Source organism: Trematomus bernacchii, unplaced genomic scaffold (assembly GCF_902827165.1).
Source record: "Trematomus bernacchii unplaced genomic scaffold, fTreBer1.1, whole genome shotgun sequence".
Lineage (NCBI taxonomy): Eukaryota > Metazoa > Chordata > Actinopteri > Perciformes > Nototheniidae > Trematomus > Trematomus bernacchii.
The window spans coordinates 27,802,829-27,821,429 of record NW_022987739.1 but is presented as its reverse complement, the minus strand read 5'-3'; the positions used below and the strand labels follow the sequence as shown (position 1 = coordinate 27,821,429).

General features: G+C 38.1%; 4 protein-coding genes across 4 annotated transcripts; all 4 read right to left on the bottom strand.

Moving 5' to 3' along the window:
• Positions 1-1,783: 1,783 nt before the first annotated feature.
• On the bottom strand, positions 1,784-2,591 carry LOC117495363 (gamma-crystallin M3-like). Its single transcript, XM_034146571.1, has 3 exons — positions 2,550-2,591; positions 2,205-2,447; positions 1,784-2,098 (listed from the first exon to the last, which is right to left on the bottom strand). The coding sequence occupies exons 1-3, from the start codon at positions 2,580-2,582 to the stop codon at positions 1,820-1,822; spliced, it is 555 nt and encodes a 184-aa protein (XP_034002462.1). The 5' UTR covers positions 2,583-2,591; the 3' UTR covers positions 1,784-1,819.
• A 3,762-nt stretch (positions 2,592-6,353) lies between these two features.
• On the bottom strand, positions 6,354-7,107 carry LOC117495371 (gamma-crystallin M3-like). The gene is made up of 3 exons (XM_034146578.1): positions 7,090-7,107; positions 6,750-6,992; positions 6,354-6,651 (listed from the first exon to the last, which is right to left on the bottom strand). Exons 1-3 carry the CDS (start codon positions 7,102-7,104, stop codon positions 6,379-6,381), a joined length of 531 nt encoding a protein of 176 aa, XP_034002469.1. The 5' UTR covers positions 7,105-7,107; the 3' UTR covers positions 6,354-6,378.
• A 3,435-nt stretch (positions 7,108-10,542) lies between these two features.
• On the bottom strand, positions 10,543-11,266 carry LOC117495373 (gamma-crystallin M3-like). Its single transcript, XM_034146581.1, has 3 exons — positions 11,249-11,266; positions 10,920-11,162; positions 10,543-10,831 (listed from the first exon to the last, which is right to left on the bottom strand). The coding sequence occupies exons 1-3, from the start codon at positions 11,255-11,257 to the stop codon at positions 10,556-10,558; spliced, it is 528 nt and encodes a 175-aa protein (XP_034002472.1). The 5' UTR covers positions 11,258-11,266; the 3' UTR covers positions 10,543-10,555.
• A 4,175-nt stretch (positions 11,267-15,441) lies between these two features.
• On the bottom strand, positions 15,442-16,250 carry LOC117495358 (gamma-crystallin M3-like). The gene is made up of 3 exons (XM_034146565.1): positions 16,236-16,250; positions 15,850-16,092; positions 15,442-15,744 (listed from the first exon to the last, which is right to left on the bottom strand). Exons 1-3 carry the CDS (start codon positions 16,248-16,250, stop codon positions 15,466-15,468), a joined length of 537 nt encoding a protein of 178 aa, XP_034002456.1. The 3' UTR covers positions 15,442-15,465.
• Between the last annotated feature and the right edge of the window lie 2,351 nt (positions 16,251-18,601).

Sequence of the window (18,601 nt, the reverse complement as noted above, 5' to 3'; positions counted from 1 at the left end):
ATTCTTAATGAGAGGTTCATTCAATCAGTTGAGTATGACAACTGCCTCCAAACTTTGATACCCTCATGAGCCTCAGTCGAAATTCAACATACTATTCAATAGCTGCTTAATTAGTCTTCTATTTATCCATAATTTAACAAACTAATGAGATCAATTAATCATTTAGGTAATAACTAGGGTAGGAAATCATAGTTACTGGCAAAAACTAAAATATTAGCTTACATTTGCTACCTTCAGTGGAAATGTTCAGTGTTAGCTGTTAGTCAGGCTGACTGCATTTGCACCTTACGCTAGATATTTTTAAAGTATTTTGTGCTAATTTGTACACAGTGGATTATGTTACACTAATTATAAAACGGACAAGTCAAATCAAGCAATCTGATTGGTTCTTAGCCGTGATATAATGAGCGTATATCACAGGTAGAATTGTTGTTACTTTTCACAACAAGTCAGTATCCCTCCGCGTCTGAGAAAAGCTACAACCATTACAACTGTTACATTACGTCCGTTACGAAACTAACTAACTAACAAAGCTTAAGATGGAAACATGTAAGGGATAATGTGCAGCAAGGACTTATTGACCGTTGTTAAAGGACGCTCACATCTGCAGAAAGAAGTCCGGTCGATTTAACTGTATACAGTTGGGCTGAAAAGCAAACTGCATGCAGTTTGCTTTTCAAACTGGGACAAGAAAACAGCGGAGAAGTAACAGGGCAGAAACCCTCCTTTTTACGCAACGGTCCAGACATAGACATCAAACGGCAAAACATATTCAGTTGCCAGTTACTTTGGCATTAGGGCAGGGATATCTAGATACTTTCCAAGGTTTGACATAATGAATTGTGCTACTTTTAAAGCAAGCAACAATGTTTTCAAATCTGTAATCAAAAAGGTCCGCAAAAACGCAGGTAGACCAACTGGAAAAGTACCACCATTCAAAAGCTTTCTGATGCGGGTCTTGAAACAAAGCAGAGAAATTATGACCGTTAGTGGCCACAGGTGCGAAAGCTCTCTCCAGAGCTACTGGAAGCCGAATCTCGGGGACCGGAGAAAGTGGAGCAATATTCTCGCCACCCCAAGCAACAGTCTAGTACAACCTCAACCTATAAAAGTAACCACGTAAGCCATTCTACTGATGCTGGATAGTCTTTCAGTGGGTGCACAATAAACGGCAACATACACATTAATGTTAATAAATAGCCAAATAATGGATCAACCCTCTCTGTCTAATATATTCGCTAGCTGTTAGTGTTGTTGCATAGCAACCACCTCGCACTATGTTTCGTGCAGAAGGCAACGGAGGGACTATTTTATTTTGAACATCATTATTTACTAATAAAAACTATTTAAATTAGATTGTGTATATTTCTTTCATATTGCCACACTTCACGTCGGGCCGAACCACGGCCCTTAGCTGTGATATAATGAGCATATACCACGGCCTGTCGTGAGCTATTGCTTAAATATAGATTTAACCTTGCTTTGAATATGTATTAGTGTAATTTAGTTTTACTTCCAATATTTATGATTTTTTATTTAATATACCCAGAATAGTAATCCTTCTATCAAGATCAATTGTAAGCCTCTGAATGTTTGGTTAAACCGTAACATTTAACAACACATTTTGTCATCAGATTTCAAACTCTTAATTATGAAAATGTGTTTAGTTGTTTTAAAAAATATATGTTTTTTCATGACTCATATATTTTGGTGTAATATTTAAAAATATGTAATTGTAAAAGTTGGACAACAAGCTTGAGAAAACTTACATTTTGCAGAAATTATTTATTCAATAAGATTCAATACATTCAGTGAACATTTAGTTGCAGGAATCGGTGATGCGCCTCATGCTCATGAACCTCTGGCCGCTCATGCCCATCTCCCTGAAGTTCCTGTACTCTCCGGGCCTCATGTACATCATCTTGCCTCTGAAGTGGGCCTGATCGTACATCAGCCAGTGACCGTCCATCACGTTGCAGGACTGGCAGTCGGACATGCGGTAACGCTCCTGGATGTTGTCGCAGTCGTCCATCAGCTCGTTACTCTGACCACCGAAGTTCTCCTTCTCGTAAATCTTCATCCTGAACTGGCCTCTGTGCTGTTGTTGGAGAGGATTAAAACAGGTTAATATCTCAATGCCAGGTTTTGTGAGGGTTGTCACATGTAGAAGTATCACAGTATGACATATGCTTCTTAATACTCACCATGGGGATCATACGGCAAGACTTGATGTTCTCCCTCATTCCCATCATGCTCATGTAGTCGGAGTACTCGCCCCTCCTCATGAAGTACTGGTTTCCCATGTAGTTGTTGCGATCATACACCATGAAGCAGCCGCTCTCCACCCTGCAGGAGTGACACCTGCTCAGGTAGGAGGTCATGTCAGGGCAGTCATTCATGCACTCATAAGAACGACCCTGGAAGTTCTTCTCCTCGTAGAAGGTGATCTGAAAGAAGGGAATTGTAATGGTTAGGAAAATATTCATCAAGGTGATTATTTATATTGAAAAAAGTAATTTCTGTATTTTAAAAAGATTTTCTGAAAGTACCTTGCCCCTCATGTTCATGCTGGTGTTGCTCATGTTGGCTGTAGATGTGCTGTTGCTCCTGATCTGATATCCTACCTGGTTTAGCCCATTCATTTTATACCTGCCCAATGTAAAGAATCAGTGACCCCTCCCCCTCAGAGAACCCCCTTATTCAGCAATTTACTATTGAAGCCAACATAATACCGTACAGTATACAGGGTTATGTAAAAATGTTCTGGGACAGGGTACCTCATTTAGAAAGATCTTTTCTCTCAATACAGAAATAATTCCCAACAATCCTAGTGGATAGGTTCGCCCATATGTATGTTAAAAACTGTATGTATGCACTGGATGGTACATACATTTTCTTTTGTTATATTGAGAATATTCTTCACTTGGCCCTGTATAACAGCCATTTTCAGAAGTGTTTGATTGATTTTAATATTGGAAATGCTTGTAGTTAATTTCTTTAAAAAAATATATGAATCTGGGTTACCCTCACAAAACACAGCATTAATATGATCTTCAATTAAACATTTAGCACGAAAATAAAACACTACAACCTTTGGCCTTTTGCAGTTTGATAACAGTTTGATAAATGAATAAATTATATGACAAAGATTCATGTGGCAAAAAGTTAAACATTTTATTTAACTCTGAGTCATAGAATACACATTATGAAATGAAAAACATTTAGAATACAAAAAATGCAAAAATACATACACTATACATGTTATACATACAGTGTATATATATAAAAACATATGTCATATGATTATTTCACTGTGTTTATGGCCTTGTACCTGTTTTCGCTAAACACATAATTTGAATAAACAAAATCTAGCAAGAAAATTGTACAACTGATTAGAAAAGTTTTCCACTTGAATTTGTTTGTAAATTAAGCTAACAATTAATAAAGCAATTGTTTGACATTTTGAAATATCACATTTTTGAAATAAAAACATATACATATATATTATATGGATGTTTCTCAAAATGCCAAATTATTGAGAGTTGAGTTTGTTTATATGTTAATTGTATTTTTTTATGCGTTGATATATCTGTGGAATTAAACTGGAAATCAAATCGAAATTGACTGTTAGCTATAAATTGTGGCACAGTAAGACAGACACCACGCTATTCTGCCAACTAGCGTCCGACTTAAGAAAACATAGGCACCAATAGACATCAAAAGCAAGTGGATTTTGAGCAGTTTGATAATCCATACTGAACACATGACTTTAAAAATGTAATGAAAATACAAAATAACATTAACAGTAGCTATTACTGAAAAACCCAGATGCAGAAAAGACACAAGTGTTTATGTTAAACGTGAGCTAAATGAATGATGCTGTTAATACCGCTTTAAAATAACGCATAGAGTAGAGAACGTTTTTTAAAAGCAAAATTACAACATAATTTTGTAAAGATTTCCCTTAAGGTGATTTAAGATTTCATAAATTAAAAGGGTTAATTTCTATTGAAACATCAATGTCCATTGCACATTTCATACATATTGTATATTTCATATATTCCAACATCAATTTTCCTCCTGAATCTTCCCTAAAACAGTAATAATGTGTATATTTCATGAAAATATAAAAAGCTAGTGCTTTATATTAGGGGCCTTAATATGACTTAGGTTAAAACCATACTGACAAAATGTTTTAAGTCTCTGGTTATAGTGATACACGTTCTGTTGTTATAGAGGGTTGGGATAATTTTTCAAGTTAAACACTTGTTATGGTGCAAATATACCCTAAAGCAGGGGTCTCCAACATGTCAATGTCAGCCCTCAATAAGTAGCTCGCCAATCAAATTCAAAATGTAAAAAATACACACAATAAAAAAGGAAATGTAATTAAAAGAATATACCCCATGCATAAACGAAACCTCCATCATAGTGAACTCTATCTACTTACTACAACTATATCCAACAACCCTCCTCCCCCCACCCCCCACAATGAATATCGACCAATCACGTTGTTGCTTGATTTGCGGGACCAGCGTTGCAGTCGGGAAGAAAAGCAATGAATAAACAAGTTTAAATGATTTGTTGTGATCATATTCTAAAGATGTTTGGATTAATGAAAATTATACAGCTCCCTTTCATATGAGTGTTGAGAGCTGTATCCATAAATTCATTTTGTGCTCAAAGTGCACCAGATTGATGCATTTAACTTCAACATTTAAAAAAAAAAAATCTTCCCGGAGGTGCATTTCCCCGGACCCCCCTAGAGGATGTGAGGTCCACCCCCAAATAAAGCAGGTTAAAATAATTAAATTGCATACATTTTCTTTTAGTAAACACTGAAAACGGGTCCCACAGACCCAAACAGCACACAAAGGTTAAAGGTCAGCATATCATAATGTTAAAATGTGCTAAATATATTCACTGCAAAAAAAGAAAAAAGAGGAGTAAATGTAGATCACGACTTGTTTTATTTTTTTAAAGTAGCTCTCATCCTAAAAAAGGTTGGAGACCCCTGCCCTAAAGTAATTCAAACATGCAAATCCCTTTAAAACACATTCTTCATCATCATCATCATCATCATCATCATCATCAAATGTAATCTTACTTAAAATAAATGTGTATATAGTGTAATCACAATAAATAGTATCGGGTCTACAAACCATGAACAAGCATTTTATTTTTGCAAATTAAAATTGAATTTCTTACTATTGTTAAACTTGTACTCTGATATTTGCAGTTGGCAGAGCTTTAAAGGGCCCATGTCATGCTTTTCCGGTTATTACCCGTCCCCTTGTTTGTTATGAAGGTTTTTATGCATGTAAACGGTCTGCAGAGTCAAAAACACTCAAAGTACACCCTGTAGCGAGTAAAACTCTAACACAGGAAATACCTCCCCAAAACGCCTCGTTGGAGATTTCTCATTTTCTTCCTGGGTATCGCTACGTAGGGATACCCAGTAGCCACGCCCAGAGCTATGGCCGCACCCTCTGCCAGCCTTTCACAAAACAAAGCTTCCCAAACCTTTCAGTGATTCATGCCGGATATGTACAGCGTAGGGCACTGAAGAACGATGCTGTTCCTACTTTGTTTGGACCAGCGGGAGATTCGGGTACACAACCTGTAAGTATTCATTGTTGTTTGTGTATTTATGATGTTTAAAACAAACAAGGTATCTACCACGACTGTTTAAATGGGTAAACGTTTTTCGGACTACTACGTTGGGATCGCGGAGAAATGCTCTCCGCAGACCCATGCTCACAGCGTTATAAACCTTTTTCTTACTCAATATCAAGCCACACTTATTGTTTTTACTTTGGCTGTGAGTGTTTGTGTGTGCTCAGGATGAGTTTAGCTTGTTCTCTGTGTATCGTGGACACGGAAGCCTGTCTGATCAGCAGAGCCTCCAGTCAGAGACCAATCAGAGCACACTGGGCTCACAGGGAGCGGGGGGGGGGCAGGAGCTCCAACAAGCCGTTTAGGACAGAGAGTGAATACACATACTTACAGAGATGCTTTATGAGAAACCAATGTGAGTTTGGAAGATTGCACAGTATAAATCTATTTTAGTACACCTCAACAATGGAATTATGATCAGTAGAAATGGCCATGACATGGGATCTTTAATCCTATTTAAAGTACTAAGCACTTTAGTCTTTTGTGTAGGGTTTCAGATATCAGATTTGTATTTGATATTAAAGATTAAAAAAAGCAGTTGATGGTGTACGCTAAAAATCACTAAGATGCCTTAGTCACGTGATACAGTAATGGCTGCCGAACTATGTATTTGATTTATTATAAATGACTCCATCAGTAGAAACATTTTGTCAAAAAAGTTTTTTTATTTTGGCATATTTAAACATCATGTACACTACTCTTTTACATATCAGTGATGCGCCTCATGCTCATGAACCTCTGGCCGCTCATGCCCATGTCCCTGAAGCTCTTGTACTCTCCGGGCCTCATGTACATCATCTTGCCTCTGAACTGGGCCTGCTCGTACATCAGCCAGTGACCGTCCATCACGTTGCAGGACTGGCAGTCGGACATGCGGTAACGCTCCTGGATGTTGTCGCAGTCGTCCATCATCTCGTGACTCTGACCACCGAAGTTCTCCTTCTCATAGATCTTCATCCTGAACTGGCCTCTGTGCTGTTTTGAGAGAATGAAACATCGTTTAAGTTTCAAGATTTATGAGGATTCTCCCTCATAGTAGAATCATTTTATAATATATGCTTCTATATACCCACCATGGGGATCATACGGCAAGACTTGATGCAGTCCCTCATTCCCATCATGCTCATGTAGTCGGAGTACTCGCCCCTCTTCATGAAGTACTGGTTTCCCATGTAGTTGGGACGGTCGTAGACCATGAAGCTGCCGCTCTCCACCCTGCAGGAGTGACACCTGCTCAGGTAGGAGGACATGTCAGAGCAGTCGCTCTGGCACTCATGGGAACGACCCTGGAAGTTCCTCTCCTCGTAGAAAATGATCTGAAAAAGGTTACACAAATATGTGTTAGGGATTAAGTTTTGAAACAGTATTTGAATGATTGATAATCGAAAATCTTGGTGAAGAGAATATGCTTACCTTTCCCATGGTCATGGTTGTAGTCTTTGTAGTTCAGAGAACTATGTTGCTGTAACACTGATGTCGGTCCTGTTTTAACTGATACTTTTATACCTAACCAAACCCACAGAATGTGTTGCCCCCATTGTCTAAATCCCTGACCAAGCAACATGGTATAGAGGCCTATAGAGTGCTCAGAGGCATTTGTCACATTTCCATGTGACTGGACCCCCTAGAAGACTTTAGAATGGATTTTTCCATCGGCAATTCAATACAATGAGCTTTATTGTAACAAAACAAAAACAAACAATAGTCTATCTTACACATTTCAAAACACAATGTGTGGCCTCCATTGGTAAGTGGACAGTTATTAACATGAGATTTATTTTGTATTTGACCACAATAGACAGGCATGCCCGTCTGAAAGTGTATCACAAAACGGATATTGCTTTTCACATGTGTGTAGTTTTGGGCACTACTACATTAATTTCTGGTGGAGATATTTTATATTCCAAAGATAACAAAACTATATGTTTTGCTGGATTTTGAAGACATTTGTATACATTTAGACAAATGCTCAAGACAAAAATACATATTTCAGTTCTATTTATTCAATTAATTTAGTGCAAAAACTCTGTGATACTACATGGAATTAGATAATTTGATGCCTAAACTACATAAAGGGAGAAAGACACTATCAGGGATTATTTATTCATTTGATTGGTTGGGTCAAAATACTTATAAAAGTCATTGTCTTGTACTGTAGGTATTTGACAAAATATTTTTGGGGGGATTTTAGTGCTTGAATGATATATTTGTTGAAGATAGACAGGAAAGTAAAGAGAGAGAGAGGAGGATATTAAGCAAATGGCAACAGTATAGATTCAAACATCAGTCTTGGGTAAGGGCTCTGAGGGGTCTCAGGTGCTTCTTCTCAGTAACTTGAAGACAGAAAGAGATGTCTCTGAAGCTTCCTTGGAACTATCCCTCTGGTGTAGACCCATACCTTCCATTGGTTCCATAGGTGCAAAACGTTTTTGAAGAAGGCCCTGTCCACTGGCTGTCGCATGTGTGTTGCGAAAGCACAGACATGATTTTTTTGTTTTGAGTAACTCCTGTGGACGAGGGTCTTCGGCAAGTGGGCTTGGAATTTCCTTCACCAGTCCAAAAAACACCTCAACAAAGTTGATCCATCCATTGTATGATATTAGACCCATATTCAACAGCTTCATTGAGAAGTGCTGTCAGCATATATTTTTTTCCCCCTCTTTTTTGCAATGATTTCCAAGCAGGGTTATCCTACTTCAGCCATAACTCTTGTAAATAAAAAATGATGATGTGCTTAATCCACGACTCTGTGATCATTTTGCAATAAGAAGCAAACGCCTTTCACACAAAAACAGGGATAATGCAGTAGTGACCTGCCTTTTCAGTGGTAAGGCCATTTATTGCATTGGATTTGGCAAATTGCTTGACAATAACTTCTCTAGTTTTCTAAAAGAAACCAGGTTTGTTCTATCCCCTTTCTATTCCTTTATCTGTCTTCTTGCATCCCTTTCTGTCTCAATTGTGCCATACGATTATGCAATGCATTAATAAGTAGTTAGGGATGAGTTAAAAGGTCAATGCTAAATCTACTCTAAGGCTCAATTAGTGTAAAAAGATAAAGATTGTTTATCGGTACCATTTGACCTTAATTCCAAATCACCCTAAACTACACCTTCGTATTCCAGTAACTCCAACATTGCCTTAATGTGTCTTCTTAGTTGAACTGGGACAATCGGGAATCACCCATCTTTTTTTAGTTGGAGGGTGTTTGAATCCCGGGGTGGTCACCTAAAGATAAGTGAGTAAAATGCAATATCTATGAAAAGTAGCCCCAATTGGTTGGCAAGATTGGAGTTAGTTACTGTTGCTTATTTTTCCACAAATCATTGTTTTGCATGACTAATTCATTACACTTTACCTCTATTTTATGTGTCACATGATGTCTAGAAAACACTATTTTACAATTAAAGATTTCTGTCTTGAATTAAGGTGACATTTCATACATGCATTCTTTAACTGCAACTCTAAAGAAGTTGGCTGTTAATCACTCCTCTCCTCTATGGTGGTAATTATTATATTCATCTTTCAGTCAGACAACTCGCGTGTCCTTAATATGTTTATTAGAGCAGCATATAGTTGAGTTTGGCGTCTCGGCTCGGGCCTCATCACTCCACAGATTTACATAGAACATTGAGTGATGATTAGATACTGTAACTATCCCCCGAGCCTACAGGTGGAAGCTGGGGTGGAAGCTGGGGTGGTGGTGGGGCAGGCAAGCATCACGTGAACGCAACAGCAATGGGCCGCAGCATTAGCAAGGCAGAGGCAGGCAGATCTGGCAGCTTAAATAGAGCGGCAAGTTAGGGAGATTGTGTTTGGTTGGTTGTAAGAGAGACGCGTCACGTGTTAATGTATCATTGGTGCTCGAGTTGACTGCCTGAACTAGCTCGCAGGCTTCGCCCCATTTATAAGCTGTATGAAAGGCTGCCCCCCCCCCCCCCCCCCTCTCTTTAATGCATAACAAAGACTGGGTTATATTTATTTACAAGGCCCTTACTGCTTTCTCTGCCCTTACATTTATGCGTTACTATCTTTTAATATGTTTCCTTATTGAACACAGTCAAATGATTGCATTACTGTACATTGCTGGTAACGGCTGTATTACTGAGCTTGGGAAATCCAGTTCCCTTCAGTCTGCACTTTAAACATGGAATAATTATGCAACAATCTGAAGCTAGCATCACTATTGTCCAGAGAACCTCAAATGTTTAATGTAATCCGATTTTACTTACAGTTGTTCTTCTTGTCTGTTGAGTGTGATACAGTATAACCTGGATATTTCGAATTGATGGGCTCATAGACCACGCACCCAACCTGAGAATGGTAGTTCATTATGCCTATGCAAATCACGCTGGAGTAGGCTTTTACATGTAGTACATTTTACAACTTTTAGGACCAACTCTTATATGTGCTATTTAAGGAACAATGTACAGTATTCAAGTGATGGATGTAGTTCCACGGCTTAGCTACTATGAAAAATTGGTTCAAAGCCAAGCATACTTCCTTGGGTCTTTTTCAAGACATTGAGAGGTACATAGTTTCTTTATTGTGAACCTATGTGTACAATTTATTTAAAATGTTATAAATAAGCTTTACGTATTTTGGGAATTATGTCTATCTTTTGGCTCTTTACATGTGACCAGAAGATGTCTCGCTGTACTTTTGAAGTTTGATATGAATTGCCTTGTAGTCACATGTAGGAAGGACCAAATATTTGCAGAAAGGAAGAAGAAAATGAACATTATTATTTTAATATATATATGAAATATTTTTCGATCAGTGATAATCTGCATTTCTCGAGAGGGTTTACTTTCTTAAATAAATACCGTGACACCACAATTTAGAAAGTTACATTATTTATTGTTGTCAAAATGTACAATTAGCACATATCCATAATGCGCCTCATGCTCATGAACTTCATGCCGCTCATGCCCATGTCCCTGAAGCTCTTGTACTCTCCGGGCCTCATGTACATCATCTTGCCTCTGAACTGGGGCTGCTCGTACATCAGCCAGTGACCGTCCATCACGTTGCAGGACTGGCAGTCGGACATGCGGTAACGGTCCATGATGTTGTCGCAGTCCTCCATCATCTCGTGACTCTGACCACCAAAGTTCTCCCTCTCATAGATCTTCATCCTGAACTGGCCTCTGTGCTGTGTTTGCCGGAAGAAAAAATAAACATCAGACAGTGGATTGATAGAATCTGACAGTGTTGAAAGCTATCGGTCAAAGATCACCTACCATGGGGATCATACGGCAAGACCTGATACCATTGCTCATTCCCATCATGTTCATGAAGTCAGAGTACTCGCCCCTCCTCATGAAGAACTGGTTTCCCATGTAGCTGTTGCGGTCGTAGACCATGAAGCAGCCGCTCTCCACCCTGCAGGACTGGCTCCTGCTAAGGTAGGAGGACATGTCAGAGCAGTCGCTCATGCACTCATAGGAACGACCCTGGAAGTTCTTCTCCTCGTAGAAGGTGATCTGAAAGAAATTCAAAAGTCAAAATTAAATATTTGTAGGCAAATTGACATTTATTTTATTTAATAATTTGCTTATTTTTAATCTACCTTGCCCATGTTGATTCAGGTGGTTTTTCTGATCTCTGAGAGAAATGTTTCTGAACTGATACTCTGCCTGTCTGAACAAGTCACATTTATACCTGGCCAGAGACAAAGACTGGGTGCCCCTCTATTGTTCAAATCCCTGACCCAGCAACCTCCTATAGAGGCATATAGTTTTGAATTGCTCACCAATATGCCAATGGTCACCGTCATAACCTCAAACGGTCAAACAGAATTTTCCTTTAACTCAAATAGAGATATGTTTTTCAAGAATGTTTCAGTAGTTTGTTTATACGAGTATTCTATATACATTTATACAACATTACTACTGTTTTAGTAATTGTCAAGTCAAAACCAAAACTTAATTATATTTAATATTTATTCTTATTTAATTATTTTTATAAATCCCCTGAATCAATAGGCGCCAGCTAACTTACATTTTGTCCAAAGCTAAACAAACATTTATTGTGGGATATCTCATTGTATTGTCATCTGAAATATGTATGGTAATATCAATTTATAAATGACAAAACACACTGCCATTGATTTGGTGAAAGAGAATGGCTGGATTGTGATTACGGGCATCAAGGAGTTATCACATATTGAACAAAGAAACCAAGACATCGATTTGAGATACCATATTTTTTCAATAAATTGATTCAGATATTTATCTGTACTAATCCCAAAGCAAACGAATGGATTTCTGTGGCACCCATTATAACCCTTTTGAAGTGAAGGCAGACTCCAAAGTGTGCTTCTAGACTCTCTCAATATACTCATTGTTCTGCATGCATTTCCAATATACCCTTTATATTAGAGTGACCTGTTTAATATTGAAATCCTGGAAATCTTGCTTTTACTTAACTGGATTTATGTTGAAGTGAAAGTTGTTGCATTGTGTGGTTGAGACTTTATGTGTGCATCGGCTCCTCTTTTAGCCTATAGTTACACTTAATACTAGGGATGTAACGATATATCGAATATCGCGATATCGCGGTAAATAAATGTCTCAATACCGTCGTGAGACTGACAAAATCTACCGCGATTGAAAAAAAAAAAATTATAACAAAAAGAAAAATGTTTAAACACATTTTTTTTTTTAAACCTTTATTTAACCAGGTGGTCCACCCATTGAGATCATCGATCTCTTTTTCAAGATAGACCTGTCCAACATGGCAGCAAGTAGGTTACAACATGAACATAAAACAACAGATAACACAAAAGGACATCGTATTTACAGGGCTACATTTACATACCTAGAGACATTGACAAGTACCAACAGTATATGTATATCTCGCCCTGTCAATAAGCCTCACCTTCTTGGCAAAAACGGTATTGTTTTTGAAGTGGTGGAGAGACAATGCACAGTTTTACCCACTGCTGTCACCCATGGACAAAGCATATCTCTCTGTCCCAGCAACATCAGTACCAAGCAAGAGAGTTTTTTCCACAGCAGGGGATATTGTAAACGCCCAAACATCCCAGCTTCTACCTGGAAATGTGGGCATGCTCATATTCCTACTGTAAAAACCTGTCTGATGATGCTGAGTTAGTGAGTTTGAGTTGAGTTACTTGAAAAACTAAAGTGAAACTTGATTTATTTTATTGCAGGGTCTGATTATTATATTGTTGACTACTAAAATGCTGTACAAATCAGATTTATTATTCAATAAAGAAAAAAACATTCAAGTAAAAAAAAAAAAAAGTAAAAAAGAAAAGTAAAAAGAAAAAAAAATCACAATTTATTTTGTTCTTTATTTTTCAATATCGCGATAAATATCGTACCGTGAGTTTTTGGTATCGTTACATCCCTACTTAATACCCTTCTCGACAAAGCTATGGTGCCATAAGCTTGTTTTCTTATATGAATGGCTGGCAGGTGACATTCCACTGCTTGCAAAAAGAGCAACTCTATATAAGTCTATGAAAATAATTATCCTCAAGTCCCTGACACCACAAGCTGATTGTAAGCCAGTGACCAATGTCCATCCATTGGTTAGTGTGTGTTGCCTCAGTTCTTGCAAGGTAGAATAGAATAGGGAGGGATGAAACCCTCTTTAATGGTCACACATGCAGAGCACACAGCACACACAGTGAAATTTGGCCTCTGCTTTTAACCCATCCTAGTACAAGGAGTCTAGTACTAGGAGCAGTGGGCAGCTATTGTACAGCGCCCGGGGAGCAATGGGAGTGGGGGGGAAGGGGGGTGTCCGGTGCCTTGCTCAAGGGCACCACGGCAGGGCAGGAGGTGAACTGGGACCTCTCCAAGTAGAAGTCCACACTCCATATTTAGGTCTGGTCGGGGACTTGAACCAGCGACCCTACGGCTCCCAGTCCAAGCCCCTACTGACTGAGCCACTGCCGGACACTGACTGAGCCACTGCCGGACTGTCGCGTGTGTTGGCACTAGTTGGCTCTTGTTGCTGCCGTTTTTGGAAATTCTGAATTTTGAATTAGCAGAGGATTCAGTCAGTGAGAGAAATCTTTCTTATTGGCTGTTTGGCTTAAGTGAATCACTGCAAAAGAACAGAAACGGACATGAGGAAAACAAGCAAGGCACTAAAGTCAAGAAAAACACTCACGCTCTTTTGATTTACATCTTCATCTAATATGATCATTCAGGTACAATACTTGTACAATACTTGGATATTTTGACAACAACATAGCCATTAGGAAGGAAGTTAACAACACAGCTTGTATTTCTATAGTTTCCCAGTTTCCTTTTTTTAATTTCAAATCCAAAGACTACTGCCGCTATAACTTAAAGGTATTTCCCAGGCGCAGAAGGTATGTGCTGGTTGGCTGTAGCAAAGAGGCTTTAGTCTTTGCATTGTGTTCAATTGTGGCTATTTGGCCAAGACACAGGCAATATGAGGAAGCAGTGGTCCTCCATTTCCTCTAGTTCTTTGAGGACGTTTTTTTTATGGTGTTAACTCACTTGATTCGTTGCATTACTTAATATTTTTCCTTTAGGATTTAAAGAAAGGATCAACTAGCTGCAAAGTTGCTAGCTTGTGGATTATCTGTCAAAAGAAACAGCTTTTCAGTTTTTATCTTGAAGCTTGTTTCACTATATCTGAGCAATTTCTCTTTTATAAGTTTTTGTCGTCCTTTCTGAATATTTGAATCAGCTTTTGAGAAGTCATTGATATAAGTGATGGCTGTGCACATAAGTAATTGAAACTTCAAACATCTCACAAAATGCATCAATTCCTTTGTGAAGAACTCTGGCTTAAATAGACTGTACAGGCTTAATACGTTTGATGACTGGCGAGCTGCTTTGCAGAACAACCAGAATCAGTATTATTTCATTGACAACCCTTAACCATGTAATGCAAGTGTCAAGATTCTGCAAACTCTTGCTCCATCAGCAGCTAACTACTTATAGTTTACTTCTAATTTCTTTGTGCAGGGAAAGTGTTATTGTCCTTAGCCTCTCACTGTGCAAGGGTGTGCAGCAATCAAATAAATTATCCATCCTCATTGATTCTAAGTACAAGTACCGCATGAATCCGCAGTATTGATTTGCTGGCTGTGTCTGAAAAACTGTATCATGAAATCCCTCCATAACTTAAGACACACGGACGGCGTTGCAGAGGTACTTTATTGACGAGGACCAATATCTTTTGGCTTGTTTGAAGTACAAGTTTTAAGAAAACAGATGCACATCAGTCTTTTATTGATAAAAATATCATATTAGACTCCAAATACCCCCCTGGCCCCTAAACCTATGCAGTCCATGTGCCCGATGGATAATTGTTAAAATAGTACTCAAGCTATTTAGATATGCACCCTTCAAAAGCGCTGTTTACTGCTTTCCCTAGAATGCTTGTCCAAAGCATATTTTTGGATGATCATTCTACAGAAGATATTATAAAGAAGGTGAAACTGCTTTCACAGAGACTTTATCATTGTTATCGAATCACAAATACAATGATACAAAATTATTCAAACAATTAACCTAGTAGAACTGATTGAGCAACAATTAGAACAAGACTCTTGAAACCAATTTTACCATTTCTAATTTTTATTGTTATGCAGTTATTATATGCATGAAAGTTTACCACACATAGAAATGGGCCTTATGATAATTTACAACCCTGATGCGCATCTCATCTCCATCTCCATTGACATTGCCTCCTGTACTTCCCCAGACAACCAGTGAACGTCAAAGTCAAAATAGAAGAATGGAACGATTTTATTTAGCAGATTTTTGCAAACATTTAGTTGCAGGAATCGGTGATACGCCTCATGCTCATGAACCTCTGGCCATTCATGCCCATCTCCCTGAAGCTCTTGTACTCTCCGGGCCTCATGTACATCATCTTGCCTCTGAAGTTGGGCTGCTCGTACATCAGCCAGTTTCCATCCATCACGTTGCAGGACATGCAGTCGGACATGCGGTAACGCTCCTGGATGTTGTCGCAGTCCTCATTCATCTCATTCATCTGACCACCGAAGTTCTCCTTCTCGTAGATCCTCATCTTGTAGGATCCTCTGTGCTGTTGAGGAAATGTTTGAGAAAAGTAGACACAGAAGATCAGAAAAACATTCAAATAAATCTGAAGGGAATATCTTTGAAGAGGATGAATATCCTACTACTGTACCATGGGGATGGTACGGCAAGACCTGATGCAGTCGGACATTCCCATCATGCTCATGTAGTCGGAGTACTCGCCCCTCTTCATGAAGTACTGGTTTCCCATGTAGTTGGGGCGGTCGTAGACCATGAAGCTACCGCTCTCCACCTTGCAGGAGTGACACCTGGTCAGGTAGGAGGTCAGCTCAGGGCAGTCGCTGCTGGTCTCATATTGACTACCCTGGAAGTTCCTGTCCTCGTAGAAAATGATCTAAAAAAATGATTCATTTTTATTATTTTCAGTGAGCTCTGAGAAGGATTTTAATTACTGTCCATTGAGTATTAATAACAAGCTTTATACATTTTGGATTGAAGTATTTTTTTGTTGTTGACTGAATCACTACCAGTACCTACCTTGCCCATGGTCATGATTTTTATTTGGTTGGTCCTCTGGACTGAGCTGTGGCTGCTGTGTAGCTGGTAACCGTAACTTTTATACTTGCTCAATGTGAAAAATTATATAGGGCTGCTGTTGTGCAAACCACTGAGTCAGCAACATGCCATCGAAGCACGAGCAGTCAGGGTGCTGAACAGTTATTTAGCACTATACGTCTGGTGGAAATTCATGTACTGTACGCATACAGTATTGTTGTCCAACATATAAAGAGAAGCTTCCAACCCTAATATTACTTCCATCATTATCTTTCACAGTGTACTGGAACTTGATTTTCAAAATGATTAGAAATATGTTCTTCAAATATAATTCAACATCAATTCTTTCTTAAAAAGAAAATCTGATAATAGAGGCAATGTAAATTAATTATCTGGCTAAGGACGATGTGACTTTAACAATCTGATTAAAAGGATACATCCGGTAATATTTGGATTTATATATATAATGTTTTACATTTTAATAAACCTATTGTGTTGCCTTATAAAGTTCTGTTGGGATAACCTTTTATAAGCTTTTATAGAGGTGTACACCAATGTTGTAGTTTTATATAGAGATAACATTATTATGGTTGTGAGCATTTAGTGAGTTCTTCTTGAGTGAAGTGTTGTTAAAATAGTAGCTTGAGGAATAACCAATCAGATTATGTTTTTTATTTGTAGTTTTCATACAATATTGAGTAATTTATGTTTGGAAGACTTTTTTACATAACTAACATTTTTCCCATTTGATCATATTTGTTAAACATTTTATTTGAATAGCTCTTTATAATTTTAAATAATATTATTTGTTAAACTTTTGAGTTTAATGACAGTAAATTTGACCAACTTTGATCTTGGTTTTGGAACCCAATTCTAGAAGGACACAAAGATTTTTTTTTCTAAATAGTTCGAATTTGCTTAATCATATGTTGGATGTCAGTGTAACGGCCCGTCCACACAGCGGCGTGCGTTGAAGCTTGCCGGCGGGCGTGTCTGAAACTCGACCAACAACCAATCACATGAATCTCCCGCCCCTGACACACAAGCAGCGGTTTGATTGGCTAGAGCTTGTACTTGCATATGATTGCTGACGCTTCTGCCGAGGCTTCAAAAGTTGAACATTGCTTAACTTTTGCAGCGAGCCACGCCAGCAAAGCTCCGCTTCGCTTCCCACAATGCAGTTCGGCGAAAAGTGACGTCACCCCATTCAAAGTGAATGGTGAAGCTTTCAACGCACGCCGCTGTGTGGACGGGCCGTAACTGTTGCTCTGATCATAAATCAATTTTGGATGCGGGTGGATGAGGTGAATTAAGAGTTTCAGGTGATTCATGCTGTAGCCTGTTTTCCTTACGAACAATGGAAAGAAGACTCTACGCACAAATAGAAACATGTACAAAACTGGTGAAGCCACTAACATAGTGACCTGGTGTGACCTTTTGCTCTCTTTCTGGACTTAAGGCAGTGCCTAGTACAATGATTGAACTGAACTGAGCTTCTCTTTTTCTAACCATGTCCCACATTTTTTATGTATCTGGAATCTCAAAGATAAGTACAACCATTAATTTGTGTGCCCTGTATTAATGTGCCCTGTCCAGTGTAACAATTAAGCATATTTAAGTAATTAGACTGCTGCTCTTAACTTTTATTTTTTTCATCAAATTGACTTTAATTCAAAAGACCAATGTTTGTTTTATCAAGAGAATATCATTCAGCACAAATGTGAATGTAAATGATTGTACACATATTATACAGAAACTGCACAGACTACCTCATCAGTGATATATTTATACTCTTTATTTCAGTCGAACATTTTTTTAATTCTTAGTCATAATATCCATTTTATATTATAATGCAAATATGGCTCAGTATGGTTAGTTGTTCCTCTATTTTTTGTTTTGTTTATTCAGCATATTATATATCATTTTATCAACAAATCAAAAGGTTTCGTATCCTTAAAAAAACCTTTGAACTCTAGGGAGATGGTGAGACTTTATTCAATGAGAACATCCAGTTGACATATTTTAGGTTCAAAATATTTAATATGAAGACCCTGACAATAGACCTTATATTCAAGTAGACAAGTTGACTGGTCATAGTAGAAAAGCTAAGTAAAAAAAATCCCTGTTTTAGATTGCTGTGAAAATAGAATTTAAGATTTAAGATGTTTTTTGCAATATCTTGCGATGACAGGTCAATCATGAATGCTGTCAAAATGAGTGTTAATGTCATTTCAACACTATCAACTTCCGAACGTAATAGTTATGTGCTAGTAGAAAAATGGCCTAATATATTTCTATTTAGAATCTACAATTTTTAACACTAAATCTAATTTTTGTCTATCAATGCT